Genomic DNA, 27,554 nt, shown 5'->3' on the forward strand with positions numbered 1-27,554 from the left:
ATCATTGTGAAGAATGTGAAAGAGAATATGTGACTGACAGTGTCCTCCCCTTTGTTATGGTGTAGCTGGGAGACCTGGTGCAGCTGGTGAGGGGCCGCCTGTCTAAGATGCAGAGAGCCGTTCTGTCTGCCCTCATCGTCATAGAGGTCCATGCCAAGGACGTGGCAGCCAAGCTGGTAGAGGAGGGCGTCTCCAGCATCAATGACTTTGAGTGGATCAGCCAGCTCAGGTTTGACCTGCCCAACAAAATATACCTGCTGCTCATATGATGTACTTAGAGAGTTCGAGAGCTAACGTAGAGTAAATCATTAGCCTTAGAGAGCTAACGATTTGGGTTGAACCATTGTGTGCAGATAACATGCAAAAATCTGTGAACATTCCAGATTCCCCTTAATTAATATTTGTTTCTAGGTATTACTGGGCTCGAAATGACCTGTATATCCGAGCGGTGAACGCAGAGTTCCTCTATGGGTATGAGTACCTGGGCAACTCAGGACGCCTGGTCATCACCCCACTCACAGACCGGTAAGCTTTGGCTACCCGCCATTGGGTCTCAATGACTCCCGCCCTTGTTATGAAAGCATGTCTCACCCATAGAGATAGATTGAGGACTCTAGTGCCCAAAAGCCCGTTTTAGCATAGGCAGCACCATTGAGGACTTTCCCCATTTTGAAGTAGTCAATTGGGTGGGTCTTCCTATGTATTAAGGAAGGATCACATAATTCCATTTAGATGACCAGGAAGGATCAGCCAATGAATTATACTTGTGATGAAACATTCCATAACTTTAAACCTGTTCAAACAACACACATTAGGTGGCAGTGTACACCCGTTCAGTTTGTTTGCCAACTCATAGAAGTAGTAGAAGTAGAAAATGGACTACTTCAAAATGGAGACGGCCTCAATGGCGCTGGCGATGCTCTCACAGACACCATAATGGGATAGATACAATGATGCAATGTCTATCTAAAGCTGAATGTCACTCAAACCGACCACTGAGCACTTCAAGCACTAGATCACTCGATATGTGTGTTCACGAGTCAATCGAGTCAATCTCAAATGCTAGTTGTCGAGTCATCAAGGGCTCCACGGCGCCTTTTGGAACCTCTTTATTTAGTGGGCATCCTATGCCGACTGCGCCCTTGGTAGCAACTTCTTCCCATGAATCTTAGCATGTTACCAAGCATCAACAGTCACTACTGCGGCGCTCTCAAAAGCAGTCAGAATAAATCAAGATAAATCAAGAAATCTGTAATTAATTAATTTTCAAGTTTAATTTTGAGGATGTCTTAGTCTAGCGGTTTACACCTAGCAAAGTAGTCCAGTGTATTTCTGAAATTTGATCATGTACTTGAAAACTTGTCCATTATTACCTTGCTAGCTGAGCCTGAGCCAGTCACTGACCTATATAAATGAAAGAGAAGCTAACCAACCAGCTAGTGCAACACTAAATGCAATTCTCCTTCTATAAGCAAGCTAGCTAGCTACTGTAAAATGCACTGATGCTTCTATACGCAAGCTAGCTAGTTAGCTAGCTATTTTAGTAACATTATTTTATCACAATGAATGATTTTTAATGAAGCAGCAAGCAACGTGCTCTACCGTGAGTCTACAGTATCAAGTCTGCTGCTGCGCTGTTTATTTATCTGACCCCCCAACGTTACAACATAGCAATTGGTGCTTTGGAAACATGCTGAAATACAGACTGACTGCTGGGAACATGTCTACAACTTATCAGCAAGCTGTTAAACTATCGTAAATAAGTGACAAGCTACACACTGTTTATAAGTGCAGTGCCCAAAATCTATAGCTGTAAAGGTTCTCTTCCAGGGGTGAAGGAGAGGACCAAAATGCAGCGCGGCTAGTGTTCAACATGTTTAATACAAACACAAGAGAAACACTACAAACAACCTACAAAATAACAAATGTGCAAAACCGATACAGACCTATCTGGTGCAGAACACAAACACAGAGACAGGTAACAAACACCCACAAAATCCCAACACAAAACAAGCCTCCTATATATGAGTCTCAATCAGAGACAACGACTACCATCTGTCTCTGATTGAGAACCCACACTAGGCTGACATAGAAACAGACAAACTAGACACACAACATAGAATTCCCACCCAGCTCACGTCCTGACCAACTAAACACATACAAAACAACAGAAAACAGGTCAGGAACGTGACAGAACCCCCCCTCAAGGTGCGAACTCCGGGCGCACCCCTAAAACTCAAGGGGAGGGTCTGGGTGGGCATCTGTCCGCGGTGGCGGCTCCGGCGGTGGACGAGGGCACCACTCCACCATTGTCTTTGTCCACCTCCTTAGCGTCCCTTGAGTGGCGACCCTCGCCCCCGACCATGGTCCAGGAACCTTCACCAACTCCCCTCTACAATAGAGGAGACAACTCAGGACAGAGAGGTAGTTCAGGACAAAGAGGTAGCTCAGGACAGAGAGGTAGCCCAGGACAGAGAGGTAGCCCAGGACAGAGAGGTAGCCCAGGACAGAGAGGTAGCCCAGGACAGAGAGGTAGCTCAGGACAGAGGGACAACTCCGGACTAGTGGCAGCTCCGGACTGAGTGGCAGCTCCGGACTGAGTGGCAGCTCATGACTGGAGGGCAGCTCATGACTGGAGGGCAGCTCATGACTGGAGGGCAGCTCATGACTGAAGGGCAGCTCATGACTGAAGGGCAGCTCATGACTGGAGGGCAGCTCATGACTGGAGGGCAGCTCATGACTGGAGGGCAGCTCATGACTGGAGGGCAGCTCATGACTGGAGGGCAGCTCATGACTGAAGGGCAGCTCATGACTGAAGGGCAGCTCATGACTGGAGGGCAGCTCATGACTGGAGGGCAGCTCATGACTGGAGGGCAGCTCATGACTGGCTGGCGTCTCTGGCAGCTCCTGACTGGCTGGCGTCTCTGGCAGCTCCTGACTGGCTGGCGTCTCTGGCAGCTCCTGACTGGCTGGCGTCTCTGGCAGCTCCTGACTGGCTGGCGTCTCTGGCAGCTCCTGACTGGCTGGCGTCTCTGGCAGCTCCTGACTGGCTGGCGTCTCTGGCAGCTCCTGACTGGCTGGCGGCTCTGGCAGCTCCTGACTGACGGACGGCTCTAGCGGCTCCTGACTGACGGACGGCTCTAATGGCTCGGGACAGACGGGCGGCTCTAATGGCGCTGGGCAGACGGATGGCTCAGACGGCGCTGGGCAGACGGATGGCTCAGACGGCGCTGGGCAGACGGATGGCTCAGACGGCGCTGGGCAGACGGATGGCTCAGACGGCGCTGGGCAGACGGACGGTTCAGACGGCGTTGGGCAGACGGGCAGTTCAGGCGCCGCTGGGCAGACGGGCAGTTCAGGCGCCGCTGGGCAGACGGCAGACTCTGGCCGGCTGAGACGCACTATAGGCCTGATGCGTTGTGCCGGAACTGGAGGTACCGGGCTGAGGGCACGCACCTCAGGGCGAGTGCGGGGAGGAGGAACAGGGCTCTGGAGATGCACTGGAAGCCTGGTGCGTGGTGTAGGCACTGGTGGTACTGGTCTGGGGCGGGAAGGTGGCGCCGGATATACCGGACCGTGAAGGAGGACACGCGCTCTTGAGCACCGAGCCTCTCCAACCTTACCAGGTTGAATGGTCCCCGTAGCCCTGCCAGTGCGGCGAGGTGGAACAACCCGCACTGGGCTATGCAGGCGAACCGGGGACACCACCTGTAAGGCTGGTGCCATGTACGCCGGCCCGAGGAGACGTACTGGAGGCCAGATACGTTGGGCCGGCTTCATGACATCCAGCTCGATGCCCAACCTAGCCCTCCCAGTGCGGCAAGGTGGAATAGCCCGCACTGGGCTAAGCACGCGTACTGGGGACACCGTGCGCTTTACCGCATAACACGGTGTCTGACCAGTACGACGCCCTCTCACTCCACGGTAAGCCCGGGGAGTTGGCTCAGGTATCCAACCCGGCTTCGCCACACTCCCCTTTAGCCCCCCCCAAGAAATTTTTGGGTGAGCCTCTCGGGCTTCCAGCCTCTCTTACGTGCTGCCTCCTCAATCCACCGCTCCTGGGCTGTGGCTGCCTCCTTCTCCTCCCGAGAGCAGCGATTCTCTCCCACCTTTGCCCAGGGTCCTTTTCCGTTTATGATTTCCTCCCATGACCATTCCTCCTGGTACCGCTGCTGCTGTTGCTGCTGCCCGTTGCCACGCTGCTTGGTCCGGGTTTGGTGGGTGTTTCTGTAAAGGTTCTCTTCCAGGGGTGAAGGAGAGGACCAAAATGCAGCGCGGCTAGTGTTCAACATGTTTAATACAAACACAAGAGAAACACTACAAACAACCTACAAAATAACAAATGTGCAAAACCGATACAGACCTATCTGGTGCAGAACACAAACACAGAGACAGGTAACAAACACCCACAAAATCCCAACACAAAACAAGCCTCCTATATATGAGTCTCAATCAGAGACAACGACTACCATCTGTCTCTGATTGAGAACCCACACTAGGCTGACATAGAAACAGACAAACTAGACACACAACATAGAATTCCCACCCAGCTCACGTCCTGACCAACTAAACACATACAAAACAACAGAAAACAGGTCAGGAACGTGACAATAGCTAGCAGGAGATAAAATTCCATCCCAGTGTTTGTCAGTGAAGCTAGCAGCAGGCAGGCTACAACAAGCTAAAACCAGTTGATGAAAACTCTGGTGACTGATATACTTGCACATGGCTGTTCGATAAAGGATTTAGGGTTTGTGGGTATGGTCTCACCCCTCTCTCCCTCACCCTCTCAGGTGCTACCTGACCCTGACAGGGGCACTGCACCTGAAGTTTGGAGGGGCCCCTGCGGGTCCAGCAGGAACAGGAAAGACAGAGACCACTAAAGACTTGGGGAAAGCCCTGGCTATCCAGACTGTAGTCTTCAACTGCTCGGATCAGCTGGACTTCATCGCCATGGGCAAGTTCCTCAAGGGACTGGCCAGGTTAGTCCTTATATAAAACTGGTAAAAATATAAATTGTATGTGCTACAAAAGAACACAAGCCTTATTCTAAAATTAATTAAATTGTATTTTTTCCTCATCAATCTACACACAAGACCCCATAATGACAAAGCAATTTTTAGCACATTTATTAAAAATAAAACACTGAAATATTACATTTCCATAAATATTCAGACCCTTTACTCAGTACATTGTTGAAGCACCTTTGGCAGCGATTACAGCCTTGAGTCTTCTTGGGTATAACGCTACCGTCTTGGCACCTGTATTTGGGGAGTTTTTCCCATTCTTGTCTGCAGATCCTCTCAAGCTCTGTCAGGTTGGATGGGGAGTGCAGCTTCACAGCTATTTTCACGTTTCTCCAGAGATGTTCGATTGGGTTCAAGTCCGGGCCCTGGCTGACTCCTGCATTGTCGTGGCTGTGTGCTTAGGGTTATTGTCCTGTGGGAAGGTGAACCTTCGCCCCAGTCTGAGGTCCTGTGCGCTCTGGAGCAGATTTCGATCAAGGATCTCTCTGTTCTTTGCTTCGTTCATCTTTCCCATGATCCTGACCAGTCTTCCAGTCCCTGCTGCTGAAAAACATCCCCACAGCATGCTGCTGCCACCACCGTGCTTCACCGTACGGATGTGGCCAGGTTTCTTCCAGACGTGACGTTTGGCATTCAGGCCAAAGAGTTCCATCTTGGTTTCATCAGATCAAATCTTGTTTCTCATGGTCAGAGTCCTTTAGGTGCCTCTTGGCAAACTGCAAGCGGACTGTCGTGCGTACTACTGAGGAGGGGCATCCATCTGGCCACTCTACCATGGCCTGATTGATGGAGTGCTGCAGAGATGGTTATCTTTCTGGAAGGTTATCCCATCTCCACAGAGGAACTCTGGAGCGCTGTCAGACCATCGGGTTCTTGGTCACCTCCCCGACCAAGGCCCTTCTCCCCTGATTGCTCAGTTTGGCTGGGCGGCCAGCTCTAGGAAGAGTCTCGGTGGTTACAAACGTCTTTCATTTAAGAATGATGGAGGCCTCTCGAGTGGCGCAGCGGTCAAAGGCACTGCATCGCAGTCCTAGAGGCATCGCTACAGATCCATGTTCTCCCAAGTCTGTATGGGCGATGCAGCGATGGGACAAGACTTTAACTACAAATTGGGGAGAAAAAGGGGTAAAATAATAATAAGAAAAGAAAAATAACAAAAGAGGAAAAAACGATAATTTAGAAAACAAATTGAATGATGGAGGCCACTTTGTTCTTGGGAACCTTCAATGCTGTAGAAATGTTTTGGTACCCTTCCCCAGATCTGTGCCTCAACACAATCCTGTCTCGGAGCTCTACGGACAATTCCTTCGACCTCATGGCTTGGTTTTTGCTCTGACATGCACTGTTAACTGTGGGACCTCACACAGGTGTGTGCCTTTCCAAATCATGTCCAATCAATTGAATTTACCGCAGGTGAACTCCAATCAATTTGAAGAAACATCTCAAGGATGGATCAATGGAAACAGGATGCACCTGAGCTCACTTTCGAGTCTCATAGCAAAGGGTCTGAATACTTATATAAATAAGGTTTCTGTTTTTTATTTTTTATACATTTGCAAAAATGTCTAAAAACCTGTTTATGCTTTGTCATTATGGTTTATTGTGTGTAGATTGATGAAGAAAAAATACAATAAATACAATCCATTTTAGAATAAGGCTGTAACGGAACAAAATGTGGAAAAAAGGAAGGGGTCTGAATACTTTCCAAATGCACTGTATATCCTGTTGAATGTATTTAAATTGTTTTGTGGGGCTACTGTGATCTACTGTATCTCCTGTAGTTCTGGAGCCTGGGCATGTTTTGATGAGTTTAACCGCATTGATGTGGAGGTGCTGTCAGTGGTGGCCCAACAAATCGCCACCATCAATAAGGCCCAGCATCAGAGGGTGAACAAAAACATACACAAACACAGTCATAGACAATGTACACAGTCAAAAGTGCATACACACATGAAAATATTACAGATTTGTATGTCGGTGCGTGCGTGCATTCGTTTGTGCGTGTGTTTGTGTCTCTCAGGCGGAGCGATTTGTGTTTGAGGGGCAAGAGATCCCTCTTGTTGCCTCTTGTGCTGTTTTCATCACCATGAACCCTGGTTACGCCGGCCGCACTGAACTACCAGATAACCTAAAGGTAGCTACATAAAATTGCCCAAAAACATTTAAAAGTTCACATCCCTGGCAGGGTATTGTAAAACAAAGCACTGAGGTGTGACTGTAACACATTATATTTCTATCTGTTTGTCTTAAGGCTCTGTTCCGTCCTGTTGCTATGATGGTCCCTGATTATGCGATGATCGCTGAGATCTCTCTCTACTCCTTTGGCTTCAGCGATGCTAAAGTCCTCTCCAAGAAGATCACCACCACCTTCAAACTGTCCTCCGAGCAGCTCAGCTCCCAGGTGGTACCCTAGTCTACATAGAATCTTTGCCCCAGTAACCATACCCGCAGCATGCCTTATTGAGGGTCAAGCTTTATATACAGTGCTGTATTTCTTTGTGAAAGTTGTCGTGGAAATTATAATCAATAATGAGTAGAGACAAGGTCAGTCATCAATCAGGGTGTTACTTTATTCAAAATGTATTAATAACATCAATAAATTATTGCAATAATGAAGCTGGTCAACGATCACCACCCGTAGGTAATTCGTTGACAGCCCAACGAGCGGATTTTAGCCACAGCATTTGTATGGAATGTGTCACAAGGTTACGATTTGTATGAAAGATACTAATAATGGGCCTCCCGGGTGGCGCAGTGGTCTAGGGCACTGCATCGCAGTGCTAACTGCGCCACCAGAGTCTCTGGGTTCGCGCCCAGGCTCTGTCGCAGCCGGCCGCGACCGGGAGGTCCGTGGGGCGACGCACAATTGGCATAGCGTCGTCCGGGTTAGGGAGGGTTTGGCCGGTAGGGATATCCTTGTCTCATCGCGCTCCAGCGACTCCTGTGGCGGGCCGGGCGCAGTGCGCGCTAACCAAGGGGGCCAGGTACACGGTGTTTCCTCCGACACATTGGTGCGGCTGGCTTCCGGGTTGGAGGCGCGCTGTGTTAAGAAGCAGTGCGGCTTGGTTGGGTTGTGCTTCGGAGGACGCATGGCTTTCGACCTTCGTCTCTCCCGAGCCCGTACGGGAGTTGTAGCGATGAGACAAGATAGTAATTACTAGCGATTGGATACCACGAAAAATTGGGGAGAAAATGGGATAAAATTTAAAAAAAGATATAAAAAAAGATACTAATAATTTACAGCAGACTATATCTGCTGTAAAGACTGTTCTCATTGTGTAGAAACCAGGGTCTGACCCCCAAAACAAAGTTCCTCTCATCATTATCCATACTGGAGCCATCTCCACCCTGGTACCTCCCAGCACATAAACACCAACTCATTCTATGGAATGCGGGCTCCAAAAGAGGACAAGACCATCATAAATCAGTTGTTAGAGTTCAATCTCAGAAGCTCCTCTCAGTTCACACAGACACAATAGAGTTCTAAGAACCCTATTTTGTTGCATAAAACAACCATTTGATGCAATAACAGTATTATGAACATAATCATGTAATTTCTCCACGATAATCCCCCATTTTGAGATTTTTCTCAACCTAATAGAAAATTACAAGGTTTAAAACATGAAGTCACATGTAGAAAACAAATAAGGCATCAACCCAAACGTATAGGGGGAAAATAACTTCCTTGCACTAGTATACTACTGTCACGACTTGCGCCGAAGTCGGTCCCTCTCCTTGTACGGGCGGCGGTCGGCGGTCGACGTCACCGGTCTTCTAGCCATCGCCGCTCCACCTTTCATTTTCCATTTGTTTTGTCTTGTTTTCCTGCACTCCTGGTTTACGTCTCCTCATAATTACTGTGTATTTAGCCCTCTGTTCCCTCCATGTCTGTGTGGGGTATTGTTTATTGTCGACGTTGGCACGTTTCCGGCTGGTTAGCGCCAGGTTTTATGTATACCTGTGTTTTGTGGCAGCCGGTACTTTGTACTTTGTTTGTGGTACTGTGTGCTGCCTTACTTGTTTTGGGCATTTGGTGTTGGTGACGCTGTTGCGTTCTGGTCTTACTATTTGCCTCAGTAAAGTACTTCGTGTTCACTCATCTCTGCTCTCCTGCGCCTGACTTCCATGCACCAGCTACACCCACCGTTGACAACTACCATTGTAAATGACCATCTGTTGGTTCATTGAGCCTTTTAACTTAACATAAAATTATCCTTCATTGGGAATGATATAAACATTAAAATATTGTTAAGAAATTATCAGCAATCTAATCAGAGTACATTTTTCATCAGTATGAAACAAATCATCTTGTTGATACTGAGCATACCGTCCCCAAAAACAAAACATTTGCATATCTTGTTGGATAAATCCAGGTAGTGACTCCTGGTTTAAGGGAAATTTATTCCGTTGGTGCCTAATGAACATGACCCAGGGCAAGCATCATGATTCCACTATTTATAAGGCAACTCCTATAGTCTCTATGTGCCATTAGCACCATACCTGCTATAGTTCCAGAGTATTATCATTGTCATCAAAAATGTAATTTGGTAATGGATATAAGTCAAATAGATTAGGATCAGTTTCACCCTCTCCATTCACCAATCAATCCATAATACATGAGTTGCTTCACTCAAAGTTAAAACCCTCAGTTTTAAGAACCCTATTTTGTTGCATACAACAACCATTTGATGCAATAACAGTATTATTAACATAATCATGTAATTTCTCTACAATAAAGTTTGACTGATGTATATGTGTGCAGGATCACTATGACTTTGGTATGAGAGCTGTGAAGACCGTGATCTCTGCTGCTGGAAACTTGAAGAGGGAGAATCAAGATATGAATGAGGTTAGAACAACACTTTATATGCCTAAATACACTGACCAGGCTATCAATAACCTGATGTAATCGGCCTGTCTCCCACCTCTAACTTCCAGGAACTGATCTGTCTACGGGCCATACGAGACGTCAACGTCCCCAAGTTCCTCCAAGATGACCTCAAGCTTTTCAACGGCATTGTGTCCGATCTCTTCCCCAAGATACGGGAGGAGCCCATCGACTATGGCACCCTGGAGAAATCCATTCGCAACGTCTGTGCCAAGAAGAACCTCAAGGATGTGGATGGTTCGTACTCTATGAGGACACACAGCTTGTTTTTGTACTGTCTAACCTACATTATATCTGCTTATTAGTGATACTGTGCTATTGAGATTAGAATATAGGTATAAGTTAGGAGGGAAATAATATATATTTTTTAACATGGTTTAATTTCCCAAATGCAGGATACATCACCAAGTGTATTCAGCTGTATGAGACTACTGTTGTGAGGCACGGACTGATGTTGGTGGGACCGTCCGGCTCCGGAAAAACCAAGGTCTGCATTCCCCAAAAACCTCTCTTTACCAGCAGCACATGATATGTATTTCAAGATGATTCTGGTATTACAAATGAATGTAATATATTGCCATTGGCTTGGTTTGTGTGTCAGTGTTATGAGATCCTAGGGACAGCGATGACGGCTCTGCAGGGCCAGGTCTCTGTGAGTGGTGGTGTTTATGAGGCTGTACAGACCTATGTCCTCAACCCCAAGTCCATTACCATGGGACAGCTCTACGGGGAGTTTGACCTGTTGACACATGAATGGTGAGTAATTGCTCCATGTGCACATAACAGACCATCGCATACCGTCTGCAGATTTGGGCACATACAGTACATAAACTCTTATACACCTTGTACATTACAAACACACATACAGTAGATAGCATATTGAATATCCTGAACACTCTCACACATTCATGCACACACACACATGCCTCTTCTCCCTCTGTGTATCTCCCTTCAGGTCGGATGGTATCCTGTCCTCTCTGATCCGTGGGGGGTCGTCCTCCATGGACGAGGAGAAGAAGTGGTACATGTTTGACGGGCCAGTGGACGCTGTGTGGATCGAGAACATGAACACTGTGCTGGATGACAATAAAAAACTCTGCCTGAGCTCTGGAGAGATCATCAAACTCACAGACGTGAGAAACCTTTATACATCTCTTCTGTCAGCTTTCCCGCTCTCATTTTGTTCCACACCTCATACCAGTTATGCACATTCAGATACATGTGTGTATCCTCCTCCAGGTGCAGACGATGATGTTTGAGGTGCAGGACCTGGCGGTGGCGTCCCCGGCCACAGTGTCTCGTTGTGGGATGGTGTACCTGGAGCCTAGCATCCTGGGCCTCACGCCCTTCACTGAGTGCTGGCTGAGGACGGTCCCCGAACCCCTGAGGCCCTACACAGACCAGCTCAATTCCCTCTTCATCATGTTTCTCCAGGTAACACAGAGGGCCGCTCAACAGGCATTTTAATAATGTTTATTCCACTTTACAACTGTATCATAAGTTAGTTGTTGTGAGTGTCTGGCTGTGTCAGACCTTGTTCTGTTGGGCCTCAGGGGAAATTGAGTCTGTGTGTCTCTAGGATTCCATCACGTTTGTAAGGAAGTCTGTGAAAGAGGTAATCTTCTCCATGGACAGCAACCTCACATGCAGTCTGCTCAAACTGCTGGACTGTTTCTTCCAACCCTTCATCCATCGAGAGGTCAGTGAACACCACTCCATGCCACAAACACCCACACAATCTACCCACCATCAGGAGACAAAAGGGATGAGTGATCAGCTGAGGTGACGGAGATGTTCATCTCTTGATGACTAGTCTGTCATATGTACTGTGTGTTTGGCCAGGGGGAGAGGCCTCTTCTGCAGGAGAAGCTTGACCGGTTGAAGGAGCTGATTGAGCCCTGGTTCATCTTCTCTCTGGTGTGGAGTGTGGGAGCCACAGGGGACGCCCCCAGCTGCCAGCGCTTCAGTGCTTGGCTCAGGGCCAAGATGGCAGAGGAGAAGGTTGAGTTGTGTTTTCCAGAGGAAGGCCTGGTGTATGACTACCAGCTTGATGATGCAGGAATCAGCAACATGGGAGACGAAGAGGAGGAGGACAGAGGGAGGAAGGTGAGCATTTGAAAAGCAAACATTCTGGATATACCTTTAGAAACATAAAGGGCCATACAAGTGACATACATCCTGTTGTGTAGGTGCACTGGGTCAGTTGGATGAAATCTGCCCAGAATGTGGTCATCACGCCAGAGACCAGCTACTCTGACATCATCGTACCCACACCAGACACAGTCCGCATTTCCTTCCTGATGGATATGCTGCTGTCTAACAAGAAGCCTGTAAGTGCCGCCCAATAAGGCACTCATAAATAGTGTATTATCAGTGTATCATTCCTGGTGAAAGCTTTTGTGAGTGTAATGGAGGAGTCTTTCTGTGAGTAGAGTTGTTCTTAGTTAGAGGCTCTGTGTTGACCAGGTGCTGTGCATTGGACCGACCGGCACAGGAAAGACCCTGACCATGTCTGACAAGCTGCTGAAGAACATGCCTGCTGAGTACATTACACACTTCCTTATGTTCTCTGCTCGCACCTCAGCCAACCAGACACAGGATTATATTGACAGTAAACTGGACAAGAGGTACGCCTTTTACCAACATCTCTCTTTGTACTGTAGGATCTGTGCTGTAATGTCTAAAGGCAGTCTCATTCCTTTATATACTGACCTCTCTAACCAAAGCATGTATTTGTCAGGCGTAAGGGTGTGTTTGGGCCTCCCCTGGGGAAGTATTTTATCTTCTTCATTGATGACCTGAACATGCCCATTCTGGAGACCTACGGGGCCCAGCCCCCCATTGAGCTTCTCCGCCAGTGGATGGACCATGGAGGCTGGTATGACAGGAAGCAGATAGGTGAGGACCCTTCCTCCAAAGCTGAGTCTGCACATCTAGCTCCCATGGCTCTGTGAAGGCCACCAAATTGAACTCTGCCTTGTCCTGCAGGCACTTTTAAACACCTGGTAGACATCAACTTTGCTTGCGCTATGGGACCCCCAGGAGGGGGCAGGAACCCCATCACCCAGCGTTTCACACGCCACTTTAACTTCCTCTCCTTCACTGAGATGGAGGACGCCAGCAAGAAGAAGATCTTCTCTACTATCCTGGGCAACTGGATGGGTGAGACGGCCTGACTGCCGAAAATGTATCCAACTGATGTTCATTTTGGTGAAGGGTTGAGGGAGGCTAGGTATGGTTGAGGTACCAGTCACATTGAGGAGGTAGTTTGTTAAGTTGCTGCAATCCTTTCTAATATATTCTTTGCTTTCTTACAGATGGAAATATAAGTAAAAAGGAACCAGGGAGTAAGTCAGAGAGGGAGACAGAGAGACAGAAGAAGGAGAGAGAGAAAGAGAAGACTGACGCTCTAGAAATGTGTTACCATGCATCATTATTTTAAACTCAGCAAAAAAGAAACGTCCCCTTTTCAGGACCCTGTCTTTCAAAGATAATTCGTAAAAATCCAAATAACTTCACAGATCTTCATTGCAAAGGGTTTAAACACTGTTTCCCATGCTTATTCAATGAACCAAAAACAATTAATAAACATGCACCTGTGGAACTGTCGTTAAGACACTAACAGCTTACAGACAGTAGGCAATTAAGGTCACAGTTATGAAAACATAGGACACTAAAGAGACCTTTCTACTGACTCTGAAAAACACCAAAAGAAAGATGCCCAAGGTCCCTGCTCATCTGCGTGAACGTGTCTTAGGCATGTTGCAAGGAGGCATGAGGAATGCAGATGTGGCCAGGGCAATAAATAGCAATGTCTGTGAGACGCCTAAGACAGCGCTACAGGGAGACAGGACGGACAGCTGATCGTACTCGCAGTGGCAAACCACGTGTAACAACACCTGCACAGGATCGGTACATATTTAGAGGGTCCGTCATGATCTGGGGCGGTCTGTCACAGCATCATCGGACTGAGCATGTTGTCATTGCAGGCAATCTCAACGTTGTGAGTTACAGGGAAGACATCCTCCTCTCTCATGTGGTACCCTTCCTGCAGGTTCATCCTGACATGACCCTCCAGCATGACAATGCCACCAGCCATACTGCTCGCTCTGTGCGTTATTTCCTGCAAGACAGGAATGTCAGTGTTCTGCCATGGCCAGCAAAGAGCCCGGATCTCAATCCCATTGAGCACGTCTGAGACCTGTTGGATCGGAGGGTGAGGGCTAGGGCCATTCCCCCAGAAATGTCCGGGAACTTGCAGGTGCCTTGGTGGAATAGTGGGGTAACATCTCACAGCAAGAACTGGCAAATCTGGTGCAGTCCATGAGGAGGAGATGACTGCAGTACTTAATGCAGTTGGTGGCCACACCAGATAGTGACTGTTACTTTTGATTTTGACCCCCCCTTTGTTCAGGGACTAATTTTTCAATTTCTGTTAGTCACATGTCTGTGGAACTTGTTCAGTTTATGTCTCAGTTGTTGAATCATGTTATGTTCATACAAATATTTACACATGTTAAGTTTACTGAAAATAGACCCAGTTGACAGTGAGAGGACGTTTCTTTTTTTGCTGAGTTTAGTAATTTATGTAGATTATTAATAAGAGTAGATGTTGATGAAATTCTAAAGTATTAAATTGTTGCTGGTCTTTTACACACACAAAAAGGAAAGTTCTCCATATGTCTTTGCTAATTTTATATCCAACCCATCTCCCATACCCCTCTCTTCCCTAAGGACCTGTTCCAGAGATTCAGCCTCTGAACGGGCCTCTGGTGGATGCCACTATCCGCGTCTACGCCACCATCACTTCCCAGCTCCTTCCCACACCAGCCAAATCCCACTACACATTCAACCTTAGGGACCTTTCCAAGGTCTTCCAGGGCATCCTGATGGCAGAGGCTACCAAGATAGAGGTGAATGACTGACGGCTCAAACAGGAGATCATACAGTATAGAAACCCTGAAAGGCTTTCAAACAGAGGATGTGTTGCTTGTTTTGATTCTCAGGACAAGATACACTTGCTGCAGTTGTGGTACCATGAAAGCTGCCGGGTGTTCCAGGACCGGCTGGTGAGTGCTGAGGACCGGGACTGGTTTGATAAGCTCCTACAGGCCCGCATTGAGGAGTTTGGCTGCAGCTTTGAGGATGCTGTGCCCTGCCAGCCGGTCCTGTTTGGAGACTTCATGATCCCCGGAGCTGACAACAAAGCCTACCAGCTCATTGAGGACAGGGAGAAGGTGAGACTTCACTGCTAAACTTAAAGGGCAACTCCACCACTTTTCAACCTTGTTTTCATTATCTTCAGAACAATACCATTACCAACATACAGTATGTGAAAACAGCACATTTCTACAAAAATATAACGTTACAAAGTTCTACCCGATGGCTTCATCAAAAGTTAAAGCATTTTAAAAACAGTGATTTTCAAACACTATGAGATTTGCGGTGACGTGGGGAGCAAGAAAATACCCTCCCTTGAACTAGAAACTCGTTGCACTTTTTGAAAATCACTCTTTTTTTTAGGACCTTTCTTCTTATCTTTTTAACCACATATCATAGAATCACACTGTTTTCACATATGTAGACACTGGTTTGGTATGGGAGATGATGAATATGAGGTTGAAAAGTGGCGGTATTGCCCTTTATAAGACTTCCATAAAAACGTTTGGTGACACTACTAGGATAGTAGTGAGATTTATGGGTGTTTTTCATCCCAATACTGTCTTGTAACTCCCACAGCTGGCCAGAGTCATGGAGGAGTACATGGACGACTACAACCAGATCAGCACCACCAAGATGAAGCTGGTGCTCTTCATGGATGCCATCCAGCATGTGTGCCGCATCAGCCGCATCCTGCGCCAGCCCCTGGGAAACGCCCTGCTCCTGGGGGTCGGGGGCAGCGGGCGCCAGTCACTCACCAAGCTGGCCACGCACATGTGAGGCTCATACCTTCTATTTTATTAAACATCTGAAAGTATGTTACTGTGATAATATGATGTTAATATGTTGTTTTACACCTCAGGTCAGACTATGAGTGTTTCCAGATTGAGCTCGCTAAGAACTACGGCCACACAGAGTGGAGGGAAGACCTCAAGAGCATCATGCTGAAGGCTGGCCTGCAGAATGTACAGATCACCTTTCTGTTTGTAGACACACAGGTGAGGACTTTTTCACAGTGTCAGCACTTACACATACCCACTTATCGACATGTCCTCTAACCCTGTGTGTTTGACCTCAGATCAAGAGCGAGTCGTTCTTGGAGGATGTGAATAACATCCTGAACTCTGGTGACGTGCCCAACCTCTATGCGGTGGACGAGCAGGAGCGCATCCTGACCGCCATGAAGCCTGTGGTGCAGGACCTAGGCCAGCAGCCCACCAAAGCCAACCTCATGACTGCCTACATAAAAAGAGTCCGCAGTAACATCCACACCGTGCTCTGCATGAGGTCAGCCTCATGGCACCGTACCCTTACATGTACAGTGCTTTCGGAAAGTATTCAGACCCGTCGACTTTTTCCACATTTTGTTACATTACAGCCTTATTCAAAAAATAATTAGATTTCATTTTTTCCTCATCAATCTACACACAATACCATGTAATGACAAACCCCCCCCCACAAATTGACATTTTTGCTAATTTCTTACAAATAGAAAAACAAAATTTCACATATCACATCACGCTGAAAAACATAAGTATTCAAACCCTTTACTCAGTACATTGTTGAAGCACCTTTGGCAGCGATTACAGCCTTGAGTCTTCTTAGGTATAACGCTACCGCCTTGGCACACCTATATTTGGGGAGTTTTTCCCATTCTTGTCTGCAGATCCTCTCCAGCTCTGTCAGGTTGGATGGGGAGTGCCGCTGCACAGCTATTTTCACGTTTCTCCAGAGATGTTCGATTGGGTTCAAGTACGGGCACTGGCTGGGCCACTCAAGGACATTCATAGACTTGTCCCGAAGCCACTCCTGCGTTGTCGTGGCTGTGTGCTTAGGGTTATTGTCCTGTGGGAAGGTGAACCTTCGCCCCAGTCTGAGGTCCTGTGCGTCCTGGAGCAGATTTCTATCAAGGATCTCTCTGTTCTTTGCTTCGTTCATCTTTCCCTTGATCCTGACCAGTCTCCCAGTCCCTGCCGCTGAAAAACATCCCCACAGCATGATGCTGCTAACACCGTGCTTCACCGTACGGATGTGGCCAGGTTTCTTCCAGACGTGACGTTTGGCATTCAGGCCAAAGAGTTCCATCTTGGTTTCATCAGATCAGAGAATCTTGTTTCTAATGGTCAGAGTCCTTTAGGTGCCTCTTGGCAAACTGCAAGCGGGCTGTCGTGCCTACTACTGAGGAGGGGTATCCATCTGGCCACTCTACCATGAAGGCCTGATTGATGGAGTGCTGCAGAGATGGTTATCTTTCTGGAAGGTTATCCCTTCTCCACAGAGGAACTCTGGAGCTCTGTCAGAGTGACCATCGGGTTCTTGGTCACCTCCCCGACCAAGGCCCTTCTCCACCGATTGCTCAGTTTGGCCGGGCGGCCAGCTCTAGGAAGAGTCTTGGTGGTTCCAAACTTCTTCCGTTTAAGAATGATGGAGGCCACTGTGTTCTTGGGAACCATCAATGCTGCAGTAATGCTTTGGTACCCTTCCCCAGATCTGTTCCTCGACACAATCCTGTCTCGGAGTTCTACTGACAATTCCTTCAACCTCATGGCTTGGTTTTTGCTCTGACTTGCACTGTCAACTGTGGGACCTGATATAGACAAGTGTGTGCCTTTCCAAATCATGTCCAATCAAGTTGTAGAAATATCTCAAGGATGATTAATGGAAACAGGATGCACCTAAGCTCAAAGGGTCTGAATATTTATGTAAATAAGGTATTTCCGTTTTTAATTTTTAATACATTTGCATAAATGTCTAAAAACCTTTTTATGCTTTGTCATTATGGGGTATTATGTGTAGATTGATGCGGAATTGTATTTTATTTGATCAATTTTAGAATAAGGCTGTAACGTAACAAAATGTGGAAAAAGTCAAGGAGTCTGAATACTTTCCGAATGCACTGTATATCTGCCTATCACGCCTACACTGTCACTGTTGCACACACACTCCCTCACACACTCCGTCACACACTCACCACCATGCACACACCCACCCACCACTTTTGCTGCTGCCATACTGTTTACTATTATTAATCCTTCTACCGGTCACTTTCTCCTAATCCCCGCCTTCATGTACAGTGCCAGTCAAAAGTTTGGACAGTCCAGGGTTTTTCTTTATTTTTACTATTTTCTACTTTGTACAGTAATAGTGAAGACATTAAAAACTATGAAATAACAGATATGGAATCATGTAGTAACCAAAAAAGTGTTAAATAAATCTAAATATATTTTATATTTGAGATTCTTCAAAGTAGCCACCCTTTACCTTGATGAAAGCTTTGCACTCACCTGGAATGCATTTCAATTAACAGGTGTGCTTTGTTAAAAGTTTGAGCCAATCAGTTGTGTTGTGAAAAGGTAAGGGTGGTACACAAGAACTGCTCAAATATGCAAAGAGAAACGACAGTCCATCATTACTTTAAGACATGAAGGTCAGTCAATACGTTTCTTCAAGTGCAGCCATAAAAACCACCAAGCACTATGATGAAACTAGCTCTCATGAGGACCGGCACATGAAAGAAAGACCCAGAGTTACCTCTGCTGAAGAGGATAAGTTCATTAGAGTTACCACCCTCAGAAATTGCAGCCCAAATAAATGCTTCACAGAGTTCAAGTAACAGACACATCTCAACATCAACTGTTCAGAGGAGACTGTGTGAAACAGGCCTTCGTGGTCGAATTGCTGCAAAGAAACCGCTACTAAAGGACACCAATAAGAAGACAATACTGTCACGTTCCTGACCTGTTTTCTGTTGTTTTGTATGTGTTTAATTGGTCAGGGCGTGAGTTGGGGTGGGTAGTCTATGTTATGTGTTTTCTATGTTGGGTTAATGGTTTGCCTGGTATGGTTCTCAATTAGAGGCAGGTGTGTGTCGTTTCCTCTGATTGAGAGCCATATTAAGGTAGGTTGTTCTCACTGTTTGTTTGTGGGTGATTGTTCCTGTGTCTGTGTTTACCACATGGGACTGTTTCGTTTGTTCGTTCATTTTAGGTAGTCTGTTCCTGTTCGTGCGTTCTTCGTCTATATGTAAGTTCGTTTGTTTCAGGTCTGTTGCCTTCGTTTATTGTTTTGTAGTTTGTTCTAGTGTTTTGTCAGTGTTTTTCGTCTTTCATTCATTAAATTAGTATGTATTCCTCACCTGCTGCGCCTTGGTCCGTTCATTCACCACAAGACGAACGTAACAGAATCACCCACCAACAAAGGATCAAGCAGCGGTGTAACGGGAGAGAGAGACAGCGCACGAAGGAGGAATGGACATGGGAGGATGTTTTGGACGGCAAGGGTTGCTACACATGGGAGGAGATCCTGGCTGGAAAGGATCGCCTCCCATGGGAACAGCTGGAGGCAGCTCGGAGAGCGGAGGCAACCGGAGAGAGGAACCGGCGTTATGAGGGGACGCGTCTAGCACGGAAGCCCGAGAGGCTCACCCAAACATTTCTTGGGGGGGGGGGGGGCTAAAGGGTAGTGTGGCGAGGGCAGGTAGGAAACCTGCGCCCACTTCCCATGCTTACCGTGGAGAGCGGGAGTACGGGCAGACACCGTGTTATGCGGAAGAGCGCACGGTGTCTCCTGTACGGGTGCATAGCCCGGTGCGGGTTATTCCACCTCCCCGCACTGGGCGGGCTAGAGTGAGCATTGAGCCAAGTGCCATGAAGCCGGCTCTACATATCTGGCCTCCAGTACGTCTCCTCGGGCCGGTGTACATGGCACCAGCCTTACGCATGGTGTCCCCGGTTCGCCAACACAGCCCAGTGCGGGTTATTCCACCTCCCCGCACTGGACGGGCTACGGGGAGCATGCAACCAGGTAAGGTTGGGCAGGCTCAGTGCTCAAGGGAGCCAGTACGCCTGCACGGTCCGGTATATCCGGCGCCACCTTCCCGCCCCAGCCCAGTACCTCCAGTTCCAGCACCCCGCACTCGCCTTATGGTGCGTGGCCCCAGCCCAGTACCACCAGTGCCTACACCACGCACCAGGCTTCCAGTGCGTCTCCAGAGCCCTGTTCCTCCTCCACGCACTCTCCCTGTGGTGCGTGTCTCCAGCCCAGTACCACCAGTTCCGGCACCACGCACCAAGCCTCCTGTGCGTCTCCAGAGCCCTGTACGCACTGTTCCTTCTCCCCGCACTCGCCCTGAGGTGCGTGCCCTCAGCCCGGTACCACCAGTGCCGGTACCACGCACCAGGCCTATAGTGCGCATCGAGAGTCCAGTGTGCCCTGTTCCTGCTCCCCGCACTAGCCTTGAGGTGCGTGTCTCCAGTCCGGTACCACCAGTTCCGGCACCACGCACCAGGCCTACTGTGCGCCTCAGCGGGTCAGAGTCGTCCGTCTGCCCAACGCCGCCTGCACTGCTCGTCTGTCCAGCGCCGTCTGAGCTGCCTGCCTGCCCAGTGCCGTCTGAACTGCCTGCACTGCTCGTCTGCTCAACGCCGCCTGCACTGCTCGTCTGTCCAGCGCCGTCTGAGCTGCCTGCACTGCCTGCCTGCCCAGCACCATCTGAGCCATCCGTCTGCCCAGCGCCGTCTGAGCCATCCGTCTGCCCAGCGCCGTCTGAGCCATCCGTCTGCCCAGCGCCGTCTGAGCCATCTGTCTGCCCAGCGCCGTCTGAGCCATCCGTCTGCCACGAGCCATTAGAGCCGCCCGTCTGTCCCGAGCCGTTAGAGCCGTCCGTCAGTCAGGAGCCGCTAGAGCCGTCCGTCAGTCAGGAGCTGCCAGAGCCGCCAGCCAGTCAGGAGCTGCCAGAGCCGCCAGCCAGTCAGGAGCTGCCAGAGACGCCAGCCAGTCAGGAGCTGCCAGAGACGCCAGCCAGTCAGGAGCTGCCAGAGCCGCCAGCCAGTCAGGAGCTGCCAGAGCCGCCAGCCAGTCAGGAGCTGCCAGAGCCGCCAGCCAGTCAGGAGCTGCCAGAGCCGCCAGCCAGTCAGGAGCTGCCAGAGCTGCCCTACAGTCATGAGCTGCCCTACAGTCATGAGCTGCCCTCCAGTCATGAGCTGCCCTCCAGTCATGAGCTGCCCTCCAGTCATGAGCTGCCACCCAGTCCGGAGCTGCCACCCAGTCCGGAGCTGCCACCCAGTCCGGAGCTGCCACCCAGTCCGGAGCTGCCATTCAGTCCGGAGCTGCCATTCAGTCCGGAGCTGCCATTCGTCCTGAGCTGCCTCTCTGTCCGGAGTTGCCCCTCTGTCCTGAGCTACCTCTCTGTCCTGAGCTACCTCTCTGTCCTGAGCTACCTCTCTGTCCTGAGCTACCTCCTGAATCATGTGGGGGCCTTGGGGAGGATTCTTAGGCCAAGGTCGTGGGCGAGGGTCGCCACTCAAAGGACACTAAGGAGGGGGACAAAGACAGTGGTGGAGTGGTGTCCTCGTCCACCGCCGGAGCCGCCACCGCGGACAGATGCCCACCCAGACCCTCCCCTTGAGTTTTAGGGGTGCGCCCGGAGTTCGCACCTTGAGGGGGGGGTTCTGTCACGTTCCTGACCTGTTTTCTGTTGTTTTGTATGTGTTTAATTGGTCAGGGCGTGAGTTGGGGTGGGTAGTCTATGTTATGTGTTTTATATGTTGGGTTAATGGTTTGCCTGGCATGGTTCTCAATTAGAGGCAGGTGTGTGTCGTTTCCTCTGATTGAGAGCCATATTAAGGTAGGTTGTTCTCACTGTTTGTTTGTGGGTGATTGTTCCTGTGTCTGTGTTTACCACATGGGACTGTTTCGTTTGTTCGTTCATTTTAGGTAGTCTGTTCCTGTTCGTGCGTTCTTCGTCTATATGTAAGTTCGTTTGTTTCAGGTCTGTTGCCTTCGTTTATTGTTTTGTAGTTTGTTCTAGTGTTTTGTCAGTGTTTTTCGTCTTTCATTCATTAAATTAGTATGTATTCCTCACCTGCTGCGCCTTGGTCCGTTCATTCACCACAAGACGAACGTAACAAATACTTTATTGGCCAAGAAAGACAAGCAATGGACATTAGACCAGTGGAAATCTGTCCTTTGGTCTGATGAGTCTAAATTTTAGATTTTTGGTTCCAAACTCTGTGTGTGTGGTTCCCACCGTGAAGCATGGAGGAGGAGGTGTGATGGTATGGGGGTGCTTTGCTGCTGACACTGTGATTTTTTAATTTTTTATTCAAGGCACACTTTACCAGCATGGCTACCACAGCATTCTGCAGCGATACGCCATTCCAGCTGGTTTGGGCTTAGTGGGACTATCATTTGTTTTTCAACAGGACAATGACCCAACACACCTCCAGGCTGTGTAAGGGATATTTGACCACAATCACCCAACATCAAACCAATTAAAATGGTTTGGGATGAGTTGGACAGCAGAGTGAAGGAGAAGCAGCCAACAAGTGCTCAGCATATGTGGGAACTCCTTCAAGACTGTTGGAAAAGCATTCCAGGTGAAGCTGGTTGAGAGACTGCCAAGAGTGTGCAAAGCTGTCATCAAAGCAAAGGGTGGCTACTTTGAAGAATCTCAAATATAATATATATTTTGATTTAAGAGTTTTTTGGTTACAACATGATTCTATATGTGTTATTTCATCATTTTGATGTCTTCACTATTATTCTACAATGTAGAAAATAGTTTAAAAAATAAAGACGAACCCATCGATGAGTAGTCCAAACTTTTGACTGGTACTGTACATATCTACTTCATATTCTCCAGTATCCCTGCACATTGTACATTTTGGTACTGGCACTGACCCTGTGTATAGCTTCCTCTCTTATTTGATATTTGTCATGTTTTCTTTATTATTTATAGTTATATTTGTATTAGTTATACTACTGCACTGTTGGGAAGAGCTCGCATGGTAAGCATTCCACTGTTCTTGTGCATGTGACAATAAAACTTGAACTGAACTGCTCACTCACAGCATCTGAAAGGTACAGTAAAGAGATCAGCTAATGACTTGAACCTCTACTAATTTCTCTTTACCTCTCTCCACCCCCTTTTTTTTTACCTCACTTCCATCTCTTCCCTCACTCTCCTGTCCTTACCTATCTTCTCTCCACCTCTCCGTTCCTCACCACGCCCCTCCTTGCCTCTTTTCCTCCTCTCCCCATGTCTAGTCCTATAGGGGAGGTGTTCCGTGCGCGGCTCAGACAGTTCCCGTCTCTGGTGACCTGCTGCACTATAGACTGGTTCAGTGCCTGGCCAGAGGAGGCCCTCCAGTCTGTGGCTGCCTCCTTCCTCTACGAGCTGCCAGAGCTGGAAGCCAGCCCCACCGCAATGAAAGGCCTGGTGAGGAGAAAGTGTTTGAGTGTTTGTTTGTGTTCTTGTCTCCTGCCAGCCTCCCCTCACCACTGTTGTGTCCCTGTCTAGATTATGATGTGTGTGGAGATCCACCAGATGGTAGCCAGGAAATGTGCACAGTACCTGGCTGAGCTGTCCAGATATAACTATGTCACGCCCAAGAGCTATCTGGAGCTACTCGCAATCTTCTCCTCTCTCATCGGCCGCAAGAAACAGGAGCTGCACAGTGCCCGGCAGCGCATGAAGACTGGCCTGGACAAGGTGAGAGGAGGGACCCTCAATGCCACAATTTTTGTATCTAAGAGGTAGTCTTCTCTTCTGTGTCTTTTGCTTCAAATGTATTTTGTATGTTGCTTTAAATGTGTGTCTGTGTTCATATGGGACTGCGTTTAACCGTGTGATTTTACTGTGTGTCTGTGTGTGTCTATAGCTATTGAGGACAGCAGAGGATGTGAGTAAGATGCAGGAGGAGCTGGAGATGATGAGGCCTCTGCTGGAGGAAGCTGCCAAGGACACAGTATTCACCATGGAGAAGATCAAGGTAACTTAGACCAGGAAACCTCATCAGGCTCTTCAAACGCCTGCATATGCTGTATCCTTTATATAGCACATGTGTTATGCACGTTAATCTTTGTGTGTGTGTGTGTGTGTGTGTGTGTGTGTGTGTGTGTGTGTGTGTGTGTGTGTGTGTGTGTGTGTGTGTGTGTGTGTGTGTGTGTGTGTGTGTGTGTGTGTGTGTTGACAGGTAGACACTGTGGTTGCAGAGGAGACCCGTACGGCGGTGCAGGCAGAGGAAGCCAAAGCCTCACAGAAAGCATGTGTGGCCGGGGCCATCGCTGAAGACGCCCAGAAAGACCTGGATGAAGCGCTGCCAGCTCTAGACGCCGCCCTCACCAGCCTCAAGTCTCTCAACAAGAACGACGTTGTTGAGGTGACATTATTTTGCCCAGTAATGGTTGTACTTGTACTTTTGGCTTGTTGTTTTCCTAGATTGCTCTGTACTGTATGAGGGTTGTTGTACTGTATGACTGGGGCTGGGTCTCTCCAGGTGAGGGCCATGCAGCGCCCGCCCCATGGGGTGAAACTTGTGATAGAGGCTGTTTGCATCATGAGGTCCATCAAGCCTAAGAAGGTGGCCGGAGAGAAGCCAGGCACCAAGGTGGACGACTACTGGGAGCCTGGCAAGAGCCTTCTGCAGGACCCCGGGAAGTTCCTAGAGGGCCTCTTCAAATTTGACAAAGTATGTCAGTGTCCTGAGGACACGTTATCCCAAACAAAGCTTTTTACTTTCTTTCAGTTTAAAGGGAGCTTTTTGACTGGAATCATTTTGGCACTGATCTCCTCTGTAGGAAAATATCCCAGACTCCGTGATCAAATTAGTGCAACCCTACATTGATAATGAAGAGTTCCAGCCAGCCAACATTGCCAAGGTGTCCAAGGCCTGCACCTCCATCTGCCAATGGGTGCGAGCCATGCACGTGTACCACTTTGTGGCCAAGGGTGTGGAGCCTAAAAGGGTATGAATATATTTGCTTTAAATGCTGCCCTCTCTTGTACAACAAGACTATTGCATCTGTATATGCACTATTTGTGTGAGTGTTGATGTGTGTATCTTTCCTTCCTGTGTGTGTGTGTGTGTGTGTGTGTGTGTGTGTGTGTGTGTGTGTGTGTGTGTGTGTGTGTGTGTGTGTGTGTGTGTGTGTGTGTGTGTGTGTGTGTGTGTGTGTGTGTGTGTGTGTGTGTGTGTGTGTGTGTGTGTGTGTGTGTGTGTGTGTGTGTGTGTGTGCTCACGCAGAAAGCTCTGCAGGAGGCCCAGGAGGACCTGGCTGTGACCCAGCTCATCCTGGACGATGCCAATGAGAAGCTGGCACAGGTGGAAGAGGGCATCGCAACGCTGCAGGCCAAGTACCACGACTGTCTGGCCAAGAGGGACGAGCTGGACAACAAGTGCCAGCTGTGTGAGAACCGCCTGGTCCGCGCAGACAAGGTCAGAGAGAGAGAGAGACGGGGACAAAGCTTCTGCATTGCTTGCTGTTTGGGGTTTTAGGCTGGGTTTCTGTATAGCACTTTGTGACATCTGCTGATGTAAAAAGGGCTTTATAAATACATTTAATTGATTGAAAGCTCACTGATAACAACACACATATTTGCACTGGCTTGGCAGGTGCAGGACAAATCTAAAAGGATATAGAGGCCAGACCATACACAGTTGACTTGGGTTGCAAAGATTTTATACAAAATTACCAGATTTAAAAAAAATCTGGATTATTAACGGGTCATTTTGGTAATCTGTGTAAATTTTGGTAATTTAAACTTGATTAATATACAGTTGAAGTTGGACGTTTACATACATCTTAGCCAAATACATCTAAACTTTTTTCACAATTCCTGACATTTAATCTGAGTAAAAATTCCCTGTCTTAGGTCAGTTAGGATCACCACTTTATTTTAAGAATGTGAAATGTCAGAATAATAGTAGAGAGAATGATTTATTTCAGCTTTTATTTCTTTCATCACATTCCCAGTGGGTCAGAAGTTTACATACACTCAATTAATATTTGGTAGCATTGCCTTTAAATTGTTTAACTTGGGTCAAACATTTCGGGTAGTTTCCCACAAGTTTCCCACAATTAATTGGGTGAATTTTGGCCCATTCCTCCTGACAGAGCTGGTGTAACTGAGTCAGGTTTGTAGGCCTGCTTGCTCGCACACGCTTTTTCAGTTCTGCCCACACATTTTCTATAGAATCGAGGTCAGGGCTTTGTGATGGCCACTCCAATACCTTGACTTTGTTGTCCTTAAGCCATTTTGCCTCAACTTTGGAAGCGTGCTTGGGGTCATTGTCCATTTGGAAGACTCATTTGCAACCAAGCTTTAACTTCCTGACTGATGTCTTGAGATGTTGCTTCAATATGTCCACATAATTTTCCAACCTCATGATGCCATCTATTTTCTGAAGTGCACCAGTCCCTCCTGCAGCAAAGCACCCCCACAGCATGATGCTGCCACCCCCGTTCTTCACGGTTGGGATGGTGTTCTTTGGCTTGCAAGCCTCCCCCTTTTTCCTCCAAACATAACGATGGTCATTATGGCCAAACAGTTCTATTTTTGTTTCATCAGACCAGAGGACATTTCTCCAAAAAGTACGATCTTTGTCCCCATGTGCAGTTGCAAACCGTAATCTGGCCTTTTTATGGTGGTTTTGGAGCAGTGGCATCTTCTTTGCTGAGCGGCCTTTCAGGTTATGTCGTTATAGGACTCGTTTTACTGTGGCTATAGATACTTTTGTACCTGTTTCCTCCAGCATCTTCACAAGGTCCTTTACTGTTGTTCTGGGATTGATTTGCACTTTTCGTTCATCTCTAGGAGACAGAACGCGTCTCCTTCCTGAGCGGTATGACGACTGCGTGGTCCCATGGTGTTTATACTTGCGTACCATTGTTTGTACAAATGAACGTGGTACCATCAGGTGTTTGAAATTGATCCCAAGGATGAACCAGACTTGTGGAGGTCTACAATTTATTTTCTGAGGTCTTGGCTGATTTCTTTTGATTTTCCCATGATGTCAAGCTAAGAGGCACTGAGCTTGAAGGTAGGCCTTGAAATACATCCACAGGTACACCTCGAATTGACTGAAATGATGTCAATAAGCCATGACATCATTTTCTGGAATTTTCCAAGCTGTTAAAAGGCGCAGTCAACTTAGTGTATGTAAACTTCTGACCCACTGGAATTGTGATAACAGTGAATTATACGTGAAATAATCTGTCTGTAAACAATTGTTGGAAAAATTACTTGTGTCATGCACAAAGTAGATGTCCTAACCGACTTGCCAAAACTATAGTTTGTTAACAATAAATTTGTGGAGTGGTTGAAAAACGAGTTTTAATGACTCCAACCTAAGTGTATGTAAACTTCCGACTTCAACTGTATATATATATTTATTTATTTTTCTCCCCCCCTTTATATCTGTGTCCATGTTGTCCATGATTTTCTGGTAGATAGAACATATGGTTCAAGAGAAAGTAGCAGTACTTAATTTGTAAATTGGGAGGTGCCGGAAACAAAAAGTTAGCACAAGAGGAGGGTGACCTGAAGAGCTCTGAGATACCGGAACACATTAAAAGAATCGCCTTTATAATAAAACATTGCATGCATATCATCATATTTGTGTAGTGGCATAGAGCAGTAGAGTAGGTAGAGGCACTTGCAGAGGTTGCACACATGGGAAAAATTTGGCAATTTCATG

At 47.8% G+C, this 27,554-nt stretch overlaps 1 protein-coding gene across 1 annotated transcript in view; it reads left to right on the plus strand.

Moving 5' to 3' along the window:
• dnah1 (dynein, axonemal, heavy chain 1) overlaps positions 1-27,554 on the plus strand; it is a 59,777-nt gene that overhangs the window by 16,016 nt on the left and 16,207 nt on the right. The window contains exons 25-55 of the mRNA XM_038964508.1: positions 66-229; positions 412-525; positions 4,794-4,982; positions 6,809-6,914; positions 7,048-7,161; positions 7,279-7,428; positions 9,790-9,876; positions 9,966-10,152; positions 10,311-10,402; positions 10,517-10,671; positions 10,871-11,048; positions 11,155-11,349; positions 11,495-11,614; positions 11,758-12,021; positions 12,105-12,245; positions 12,382-12,542; positions 12,656-12,813; positions 12,904-13,077; positions 13,233-13,262; positions 14,650-14,828; positions 14,922-15,152; positions 15,655-15,851; positions 15,938-16,073; positions 16,154-16,362; positions 23,122-23,293; positions 23,375-23,566; positions 23,736-23,846; positions 24,051-24,236; positions 24,354-24,545; positions 24,655-24,822; positions 25,101-25,292. Coding sequence (XP_038820436.1) covers positions 66-229; positions 412-525; positions 4,794-4,982; positions 6,809-6,914; positions 7,048-7,161; positions 7,279-7,428; positions 9,790-9,876; positions 9,966-10,152; positions 10,311-10,402; positions 10,517-10,671; positions 10,871-11,048; positions 11,155-11,349; positions 11,495-11,614; positions 11,758-12,021; positions 12,105-12,245; positions 12,382-12,542; positions 12,656-12,813; positions 12,904-13,077; positions 13,233-13,262; positions 14,650-14,828; positions 14,922-15,152; positions 15,655-15,851; positions 15,938-16,073; positions 16,154-16,362; positions 23,122-23,293; positions 23,375-23,566; positions 23,736-23,846; positions 24,051-24,236; positions 24,354-24,545; positions 24,655-24,822; positions 25,101-25,292 — 4,944 coding nt within the window. The remainder of the gene's footprint in view (positions 1-65; positions 230-411; positions 526-4,793; positions 4,983-6,808; positions 6,915-7,047; positions 7,162-7,278; positions 7,429-9,789; positions 9,877-9,965; positions 10,153-10,310; positions 10,403-10,516; positions 10,672-10,870; positions 11,049-11,154; positions 11,350-11,494; positions 11,615-11,757; positions 12,022-12,104; positions 12,246-12,381; positions 12,543-12,655; positions 12,814-12,903; positions 13,078-13,232; positions 13,263-14,649; positions 14,829-14,921; positions 15,153-15,654; positions 15,852-15,937; positions 16,074-16,153; positions 16,363-23,121; positions 23,294-23,374; positions 23,567-23,735; positions 23,847-24,050; positions 24,237-24,353; positions 24,546-24,654; positions 24,823-25,100; positions 25,293-27,554) is intronic.

The sequence above is a fragment of the Salvelinus namaycush genome, chromosome 2 (assembly GCF_016432855.1).
Source record: "Salvelinus namaycush isolate Seneca chromosome 2, SaNama_1.0, whole genome shotgun sequence".
Lineage (NCBI taxonomy): Eukaryota > Metazoa > Chordata > Actinopteri > Salmoniformes > Salmonidae > Salvelinus > Salvelinus namaycush.